The 10,857-nt window shown below is 35.2% G+C and overlaps 1 protein-coding gene across 1 annotated transcript; it reads right to left on the bottom strand.

The window, feature by feature from the left end:
* Positions 1–3,059: 3,059 nt before the first annotated feature.
* LOC139902751 (uncharacterized) lies at positions 3,060–3,752 on the bottom strand. Its single transcript, XM_071885353.1, has one exon. The coding sequence runs from the start codon at positions 3,750–3,752 to the stop codon at positions 3,060–3,062; it is 693 nt and encodes a 230-aa protein (XP_071741454.1).
* Between the last annotated feature and the right edge of the window lie 7,105 nt (positions 3,753–10,857).

Below are 10,857 nucleotides of genomic sequence, written 5' to 3'. Positions count from 1 at the left end.
TTCTTTCCTCTCGGTGAGTTAACCATTGTTTTCTTGAATCATGTTATGTAAGACAATATGTAACAACCCGTCCAAATTCATATGGACGAATACAATAACATCTGGTCCCATTGCGAGGTATTTGACCTCTATATGATACGTTTTGTAAACATTGCATTCTTTTGAAAAGGCACACCATTAATGAATATTTAAATCAAAGGTTTTCGACATCTGATGATTTCTACACATAGACAATCACTGTAATATAATAGTTTACAATAATACTTTCATTGACAATGCAGTCAAAATAAGATAGATGGTGATGATTTGTGAATGCAACGTTTTCTTGAATAAAGCATGTACGACTCCATGCACATATCTTGTATAACATATAAGCAAACAGCGGAAGACTTCTAGGGAACCTGAGAATAAACATGCTAACAAGTGTCAACACAAAGGTTGGTGAGTTCATAGTTTTAGTGTTTCGCATAATCTGTATATAAAAGTGGATCACAAGATTTCAGTTGTTTCATCCAGAAACGTTTATCAATAGATTCTACATAACAGAGCACCCTGGTAACTAAGCTTTAACGTTATAATGATAAATACCCCATTCGTTTTAATACACGCAAACCAACGTGTCTTAAACTCAAATAACACACGTCCGTTAAAAGGCTAGTGCTCTAGCTCGGACGGGGATGTCAAGCCTTATGGATCCATATACTATTATTCGCGCCCACCAGTCCATATCCTATGTACTGGCAGTTACTAGTTACCAAAGCTAAAGGATTTTCGGTTTAAACTCAGCGTAGAATTAAGTGTGTACTTATATCCATTGCGTTTAAAATAAAGTGCATGTATTCTCAGCCCAAAAATATATATTGTAAAAGCAATTAAAAAGGGATCATATGAAACTCACCTTAGCAGTACATAAAGTTGTTCATCGTAATGTGTCCGAAACTCGGAATATCAAATAATCGTAGATCTCGACCTAGAGAACATATGTTGGTCAATAAATGTCTATCAAGCTAGGTCAGGTCATAGTGTATCACAATCCTAATGCTCGAGATCGGCATACAAAAGTTATCAAAAGTCGTTTCAAAAAGTCCATCTGACTCAATACTATATTTGAATGATCATGGCAATCGAATCATTTTAATATTTCACATAGTTTCCCAATTCTTGTAAAATTAAACTATACTTTTTATAAGACTTTAAAATATGATAAAACAATCAGTTTTGGCAATTGTTCAACAAAACGAGACGTGCCTTATATAAGAATTCATTTACTCGGCTGGTAATATTCAAAAATCCAATTTATCAATCTTACAAACAAGTTGTTTAAATATCAATTGCAGATTCAAAAGTAATTTCAATTAATGTCAATCATAATTCAGTTGATCATATCTTTTAATTCGTTCACCGAAATTACGCGATTTCTAAATGAAAAGTTATTGATTTTTCGCCAGCTTTCCAAAAACATGCATATCATATACCTTTTATCAGTAATATTTGTATTTAATTCGTGATTCATTATAAACTGTTTAACGACGAAATTTCGCATATAAGCATGTATAAATATATATATTCGAGCACTAGACATGGATACACTATTATTATATTAAAGATAAGATATAAATATTCACATATCAATATTGTAATTCAATATTGCAGGAAAGTACGTAGACGCAACATAGATGATAACACTAGGTTTGACTTGCAAACAATATCCATGAACATTACCCATAGCGTCCTTGGCAATAACCCATAATTTTCTTAGCTCTATCCCTCTCGAAAAATCCATTTTGAAAACATTTGGACATAACCTCGTCGTAGTATTTTATGTGTAATACTAATAATTATTATACTACTGATAATAATAATAATAGATTAATAATAATATTAATCTTAATAATAATAATAATAATAATAATAATAATAATAATAATAATAATAATAATAATAATAATAATAATAATAATAATAATAATAATAATATTAATAAATATAAGAGTGTGTGAGAGAGAGAGAGAGAGATGGATGGAATGCATCAAAAATCAGAAACGATCGAGCTTTTATACATGTTTGCTGAATCTGATGCCCATGCGATCGCATGGGCTTCCAGTGCAAATGCTATGCGATCGCATGGCCTGTCTGGACAGCTCACATCTAATTTGTTTTGTAGTTCGTCGACATATTTAAATATATTATATATAATATATATAATTTAAATTAATTAATTATATATTATATTATATTCTCGTGTATAGGTGACTTGTAATTTTTATTCCGATAAGTCGTACGTCGTCACTCGACTTATGTCCCGGTTCCGGTTTTTCGAACGCATTTTCGTACGCTTAGAAAACTAGTACTTTTCGTTACGTGACTCGTACATTTGTCAAAATATAGCCTTAAATTATCCATAAACTATACCACTCAAAGTATATCTTAATCTTTCGAGTGTTTTGGTCATTTACTTCTATAAATCATTGTCTCGTTATTTATTAATATAATAGTATTTATCAAACGTTTCATAACCAAGTTAATATCTATTCTCAATATTTATAAACACATTTTAAATATACGTCGCAAGTTTATTCATACATTTAATTCTAATAGTTAATATTCCTTATTATTGTATGTATCCAAATTACGTTATTTAAACAAACACTTTACCATTTATTCCGAATACCGTTAAAAATGAACGATTTTCCCAAATCAACGTGGACCTCACAACAGAGACCCGTAATAATATTATAATTCTTAAGGGACTCAATAATTATCTTTTAATTCAATCGTTTGGCATAATCATTTAACTCCGTGGTTAAATATCTCAACTAGATATTCAAATCAATAAGTTTAATGCACAGTATCATATACTCAACACTTCGCTTTCCTTTCAAGTTATAGTATATGTATCTATTTACATATAATTGTTCGCGAATCATCGAGAACAATCGAAGGGTATTTAAATAGTTTAAGAATTTTAGGATTCAACTTCATAGACTTTGCTTATCGTGTCAAAAATATTAAATCGTATCGAGAATTTGGTTCAAAATAAGTCGAAATTTTCCGGGTCATCACACAATACAAGCGTACATGTGTCTTCTAATTTTGTTGAAGTCTAAAGTTCTCGCTGGAGTTTTTAATATTGCAAATCTTCCTTGAAGTACTCCAAATGCACGCTCAATATCTTTCCTTGCACTTTCTTGAAACCTTTTAAATTTTTTGCGTGGTTCGTCAATTGGGTTGTGGGGAGCTTTTACCAACATAGCCCAATCCGGGTATATACCATCACCTAAGTAATACCCTCTCTCATAGTGATGCCCGTTTACTTCAAATGGTGAAGGTGGAGGAGTGCCATCTTTTATGGTGTTGAATAATGGCGACATATTTAAAACATTAATGTCGTTGTTTGAACCCGCCATACCAAAAAATGCATGCCATATCCACAAATCTTGAGAGGCTACTGCCTCGAGCATAACAGACGGGCCTTTTTGATCACCTCGAGTATATTGCCCTTGCCACGCAACAGGGCAATTTTTCCATTCCCAATGCATACAATCAATACTACCAAGCATACCCGGTAAACCATGTTTTTGTGAATGAAAATTATAAAGCCGAGCAATATCATCGACGGTTGGTTTACGCAAATACTCTCTTGCAAACAAATGTAATACGCATTGACAAAAGTTCTCTAGACATTGGGCAGCAGTTTTCTCACCAATTTTTATATATTCGTCAAACATATCAGGTGTGGTTCCATACGCCATTTGGCGTATGGCCGCCGTACACTTTTGGTATATTGTCAAACTTTGACGTCCAGTACAATCGGGACGCTCCCTAAAGTACTAAAAATAATCGAGTATATTATGACTATTATAGTTAGATATACCTTCGATGATACAGAGCAACAATTGACGACTCATTCGAAACCGTCGCTTGAACTTTTTTTAAGGATAAATCGGTGATTCCGCAAAATAATCATTGTATAACCTCTCGGCAGCAGCTTCACGATCTCGTGCAATATAAGTGCGGGGACGAGGGACTCGTGAACTACTCGCCTCTCCTTCTACTTCTTCTTCCTCTTCTTCCCATAAAATGTTAACGAACGTAACAATTTTTTCATCATCCGAATCATCGATTAAAAATTTAAACATTTTGAAGGCCTTCTCCATTTTTTGTGATTTTTAGTAAGAAGAGAGTTAAAGAATGAAAGAAAGATAATTGTTGTGTGTAAAATTATAGGTAATTATATATATATATATATATATATATATATATATATATATATATATTATTTTTTTTTAATCCGTGACCAACGGCTAGTTTCCTAGCCCAACCACAAACAGACACCTGTCCATCACTCCCGTTTCTTGCTCCGTTGAATCGTCGCCAACGCCGCCGCAACGCCGCCAACCACGGCGCCGATACGGCGTTTTTCCGGCGTTTTTGGCCCTCCAGCTAGGCTACAACGGAGTTGGGGTTGCCTGTTACGAGTGGTCTAAGGACCATAAAAAACCAGTGTTTCCCTGTATTTTGTCATCTTATCTTAATATTATATTAATATTAATAATTCCGTAGTACTTACTTGCGGAAAGGTCTACCGAACAACAATCCATTACATCCGTTAACTATCACATATTGCATATTTTATCTTCTATTTTGTTTTTAAATCGTCAAATATATGCTTTTGTTCGTTTATATACAACCATCTTAATTATCTTTCTACTACATGTGAACCCATATATTAACTTAATAAAAGTTGCAAATTATAATTATTATAATTATAAATTATACTAATTGTCATGAGCAGTTTCACTATTCACGGGAGTAATTCTAAAATTATACTAACTAGTTGTGGAGCCCTCGCTTCGCGCCGGGGGCTCCGTTTTGAATGCGACTTAAAAAAAAAGTCTTGATCAATTTTGTAAAAAAGCATTTTTTTCGACATAACATTGAAGGGTTGTTCCTTTTGTGAAAGTTGCTGCTTTTAGCGTTCGAGTTTTTATTTAAAAAAAAAAGTTAGTAAAGTGGGGGTTCGATTTGAATTTTAATAAAAGGTAGTGGGTTAAGTTTGTGAAATTTGAAAAAACTTTACGTATAAAGTGGGGGTTCGATTTGTATTTTAATAAAAGTTAGGGGGTTAAGTTTGTGAAAACTGAATATTAGTAAAAAATAAAAAAAAAAATTTAGTAAAGTGGGGGTTCGATTTGTATTTTAATAAAAGTTAGGGGGTTAAGCTTGTGAAATTTTGGGAAAAATATACGTATAAAGTGAGGGGTTCGATTTGTATGTTAATAAAAGTTAAGGGGTTAAATTTAGATAAACTGAAAGAAGTTAAGGGGTTAAGTTTGGATAAAGCGGGAAAAATGAATAGTACTATTCATTTCCACTTTATCATTTAGATATAGGTATAATTGTCATGAGCAGTTTCACTATTCACGGGAGTAATTCTATCATTTAACTTCTTTTTCTTGCTTAATTACATTTATGTCATAGCTACCCCTATCACTACCAACCTCAAATACCGACTCTCTGCCGACATCAATGTCGACGTCACCACCGGTATCACCTCCGCCGAAACCACCGATAGCCTACACCGTTAATGTCTGCCGAATGAGCGCAATACTGCCGTCACCCTGACCGCCACCACCATTTTTAGAAAAAAAGATATACAAGTACAGATCCGAACAAAAACGTCGAAAAAACCTCTGGATAACGAGACAAGCCAACCAAAAAATGACCCACTTTTCAAAATCAAAGGACTCGCCGTCTGCAAAGAAAAAGAAAAGAGACTGGCTAGAGTAACCGGCACAAGAGAGAAAAGTGGTCAGCAAACCCTATAATCACGAAAAACGAAGAAACTAAAGACATGTAACAACCTCACTTTAGGCCTAGTAGGTAATGACCTATTTACCCTTCTGTGTTATTAAAGTGATTTTAATAATTACGTGTTTTATAATTATTGGGTATGGGATAATGTACGTTTTGTGACAAGGGTCACAAAACATATTTCCTTTTGTGATTTGGACTTAAAATGAATAAGTTATTAAAGATTTTGAGTTTCAGATAACTGGTAAATACCCGTGTGTTAGACGGGAGAGCTTACCTTCATGTGAAGTAACCTAAATTTAAATATATATCTGTACGTTTCATTTACTTACCACTTTTAGCAAGAACACAAACCCTAAACACCCTTTTGCTCTCAAATCCTTAAAATCAAGAAGTTCAAATCGAAGCTAGTGATTTCGTGCATCAAATTCTTTGTGATTTCAGAATCAAAACAAGGTAAAAATCTCAGATTTTGATGAATTTTAATGGGTTTTAAGTGGGTTTGAAAAAGTAAGCTTTTTTATGTTTGATTCTTGCTTTAAATGTGTTTGTGATGCTTGTTTGAGGTTAGAAATATATTATATATGTGTTATATAGTGTTCTTGGGTAACTGGATTGATTAAAACAAGTAGAAATCGAGTTTTGGGTCAAAAAACGCGAAAACAGCGACCTGGAGCTGTTCTACAGCTCCCACACGTTTGACAGCTCAACCACCGGTTGAGCACACTTCTGAGGGCTCAACCACGCAGTTGAGGGCTCATCGGCACGAGTGAGACCTCAGCCGTGCGAGTGAGCAGTGGCCAGTTTTTGGTAAAATTGAAAAGGCTGTAACTTTCAAACCGTAATTCCGTTTTCGACAAATAAACTATCGTTGGAATCATATTGAGGTGTAGCATCCAATGATAAGGTTTTAAAACACTGAATCAAACTTTAGGTTGGGTGTAAAAAGCTAGAAGTGCAGTTGTGCTGCTGTACTTGCTCAACCGTGAGTCTGAGGCACTCACTCGTGCGAGTGAGGTGTCCATTCGCACGAGTGAGACACTTAACCGTGTGAGTAGGTTTTATAATCACTATTATTAAGTGATAGGTCAGTCATGCGATTGAGGATACTCGCCCGTGCGAGTGAGCGTAGTCAGTCGTACGAGTGAAACCTCATCCGTGCGAATGACAGTGTTTGTATGTGTGGGTCAAGTGCAATTCTGACCCATTAACTATATTGCTGAGATATTAATGCTAATGAGTAATTTGATTGAAAAGTGTACTAACTAGAGAACTGATATTCTTAGGTGATAAGCGGAAAGGTGAAGGCTTAGTGATATAAGACAACTGAGTACTTGTGCTTCCAGGTGAGTGGAACTATCTTTATGGATGTGATTATACAGTGACAAGTATTGTGATCTGTGTTATGCTTATGACTAGACTGTGTAGGATTCTTTGACCAGTGATGTGACTATATGTGATTATGTGCGCACCCAGTGCTAACGTCGAGGTGTTTTGTGCGACATAAGAGGTCGACTGTGTTTACCTTATTTGGGGTAATAGAATTGGGTCCAAGCATTACTGATTAGTGGTATAGTATGACTGACGAGTGCTTCACGTCTGAAAGACTATACCAGTAATTCGATAGTGTGGGCTATCAGTATATTCTAGCTTGATCAGCGATGGGTTGCCGGTCCTCTTGTTTATGGCCTTTAGTGATCTAATGACCAGTGCCTTTAAGTTGTGCTTGATGCTTGTAGTGATGTCCACCTAGATATTTCCATTCACTTAGCATTATGCTAATTTCCCCACAGTGTTTTGCCCTGCAGGTATAGATTAGCAGCTTTTGATGGGTGTTGCAGGACAACAGAAGATGTTTGACACTGTGTCACTATGATGTGTTTTATAATAAACTATATGGTTAAATGTCTTGTAGTAATAACATAACACCCGTGTTTTGTGTAATCATATGTTTGTGTAAATAACATATGATATATAAATTAATTAGTCTTCCACTGTGAGTATCTTTAAAAAAAAGTATGTAAAAAGTACAATGTTACAAGTTGGTATCAGAGCATAGGTTTGACAGTATGTGCACTGTGTAAGTGACTTACCCCCAAACTTATGAATGTGTTGTGTCAAACATCCGAGTGGGGAATAAGTGAATGTAGAGATATGTGCCTAGGTGATTGTGCTTAGTGATAGGTGCTAACGGGTTATAAACTAAACTTTTGTGAGATGATGTGTTTGCAAACAGGTATGACTGACCAGACCAGAAATAACAATGCCTCTGTGACTCCCGGACCCGGAATGTTTAGAGTGCCACCAGTGGAGCATAGTCCAGAATGTGATCCACATGATTATGTTCAACAGTTATGTGACGCCCCGTACAAAAACATCGTGTACGGATCATCAACAGCAGGATCATTACAAGGTCAAACACTATATGCTATTTGAAAATCAGTTTTGCATTCATAAAAGATAACGTTTTACAAGGATAGCGCGCATCCTACGAATAGGAGCATAACATAATTATTTGACCCTATGGTCGTTACAAAGCCATTGTTTGAAATTAACATAAACTACGAATGCAAAAGAAAAGTTCCATGATTGAGACATCTCTAGTAATGCAGCGGATGACTAATACGGCAGGTCCTTAACAGCAATTCCATAACAGCATGATAGCAAGTCTAACAGTGGAAGCAAGAAACCTCTAAGCACCTGAGAAATACATGCTTAAAAGTCAACGCGAATGTTGGTGAGATATAGTTTAATTTGTAATAGTAACATAAGGTAGGCCACGAGATTTCAGTGCTGCAAACAGCGTATCAAAACTGTATGAAAAGTATATGTATAACCGTGGGCACCCGGTAACTAGACTTAACGTTTATAACCCCCTGAAAGTACACTTGGCTAGTGCGTATGTTCATGAAGTATTAAACACCCGTTAAATGCTAGCACGACTAGCCCGAGTGGGGATGTCAAACCCTATGGATCCATATCTAAGATTCGCGTTCACCGGTTCAAAGACCAATGACTAAACGTTACTGTGCTAAGGGGAATATTTATGCCGTTGTATAACCCACACACATATAAAGTTTAAGTACTCATGCCTAGCATGTAAAACATAAAAAGCGCATGTATTCTCAGTCCTAAAAATAGTAAAAGTAGTAAAAAGGGATGCTATAACTCACAGTGAATAAGCAATACAAGTTGTTACGAAAGTGTGCAAGTAGTAGTCGGTCCGAAAGGTCGTCAACCTAAATCAAGGTTACTAGGTTAGTAGGTTGTCTTTAAAAGTTCAAATAGTGTATAAATAAGTTTAAGTGTCATCATCATCATCATTCATCATCATAAAAGCTAAGTAAACTAATCAAGTATAGAGGTCAAACAATAGGCTGACTTCGGTCAGCTGCTACGGCCTCTACGTAAGTCGAAAAGACACAAAATCAGTCGCTATGACTCCGTATGGGAGTCCTATAGTTTCTGACCAATTTCTAGACTCAAACTCGTCTTAGTTTGACCGTGGTGATGGTCTAAGTGCGAGTAGGTCCGAATTTTCAGCACAACATTACAAAGGAGTATTGACTTTCGGAAGGCCATAGATCCTAAACCGTAACTCGGATTAAGACAAGGTCTAAATGAAAAATCATCTACTCGAAACGAACTAACTGAAAATCAACTTTCCAGTAGCCCAGGTGGTCTGATCAAATACGAAAAACAGCAAGCAAGGTGCTTCGGTGGGGTTCTTAGTGCTTGATGCTCATCACGGTTCTCATCCTTGATGCTTGTAGCTTCAAGTGTACAACTCGTTGATGGGTTAGCATCACCTTGATTAAGATTCCACCATCAATACACAATATATTAAGACCAAGTAAGAACACAACTCAATCAAGAGTCTTAGATGGATGATGAACCAAGGTTACATCATATCCTTAGTCTTAACACAATTTTAAGTCACATTTACAACTAAAGCTACAAACTTTACATCAATTCAACAAGTATGAACACAATCTAAGTCAATTGAAGTGATGGAACCCTAAGATAGAGAGCTTGGATCCCTTTCACACAAGTTACAAGGTTGCAAAGCTAGAAAGCTTGAACCTTTAGTGTTCTTGAAGATCTTGAAGCAAAAAACTTGGATCTTTAAGTTACAGGAAGATAACAAACACAAGTTTGAATATTTTTAACAAAATAACAAGATCATAAGTTAGAAAACTTAGATCTAACAAACAGATATGGAGATTCAAGCTAGAAAGCTTGAATCTTGATTGTTCTTTAAGATCTTGAAGCATAAAGCTTGGATCTTTAAGTTAAATGAATATTACAAACAAAAGTTTGAATCTTTTCAACAAAATAACAAGATTGAAACATAAAAAGTCTAGATCTACAAAGTTGGTGAAGATTCAAAGCTAGAAATCTTGAATCTTCCATGTTCTTGAAGGATTCTTGCTTGAATCAACAAGATATAATCAATATCAAAGCTAAAGAGCTTGATCTTTAAGAATGATGATGATACACGAATTAGAAAGGGAAAGAAGAAGAAAAAGATCAAAAACTTACAAGTGAGAAATGCTAGAAAGGAAGTAAGAGAGTAAGTGTGTGAAATTCAAATGAGAGCAAGTGTAAAATGAGAGGAATATGGCTAGTATTTATAGGCAAATTTTGACATGGATTGGTGAGGTGGAGGGCCTCTTGGCCGTGGGTATTGTAGGGGGGGGGGGAGACACCATTTTACTTTTTGGTTAGTGGTTGTCTAAAGTAGGTACTTATGCTAGGATCCCATGTAACATTATGGATAATCCTTATCCAAATGCTAGTATGACTCATCTAATTAAATGGGCATTTATTTTATTTATTATGGGTCACTAGTAAATAATACTTGGGCTAATTAATTGGGCCACTAGTTAGTGTAGGGTGGGCTAAGGTCCAATAAGGTAGAAAGTCCAACAAGACTAACTATTGTGATCTAGTAAATAATTAAATAAAATTAAGCATCCAAAAGTCCAAGTAATTATTATTATAAAATAATAATTAATATTTTGCAGTCATAATATTCTGGTT

This window comes from Rutidosis leptorrhynchoides, chromosome 3 (genome assembly GCF_046630445.1).
Source record: "Rutidosis leptorrhynchoides isolate AG116_Rl617_1_P2 chromosome 3, CSIRO_AGI_Rlap_v1, whole genome shotgun sequence".
NCBI classification, from domain to species: domain Eukaryota; kingdom Viridiplantae; phylum Streptophyta; class Magnoliopsida; order Asterales; family Asteraceae; genus Rutidosis; species Rutidosis leptorrhynchoides.
This window is presented reverse-complemented; position numbering and strand designations above follow the sequence as displayed.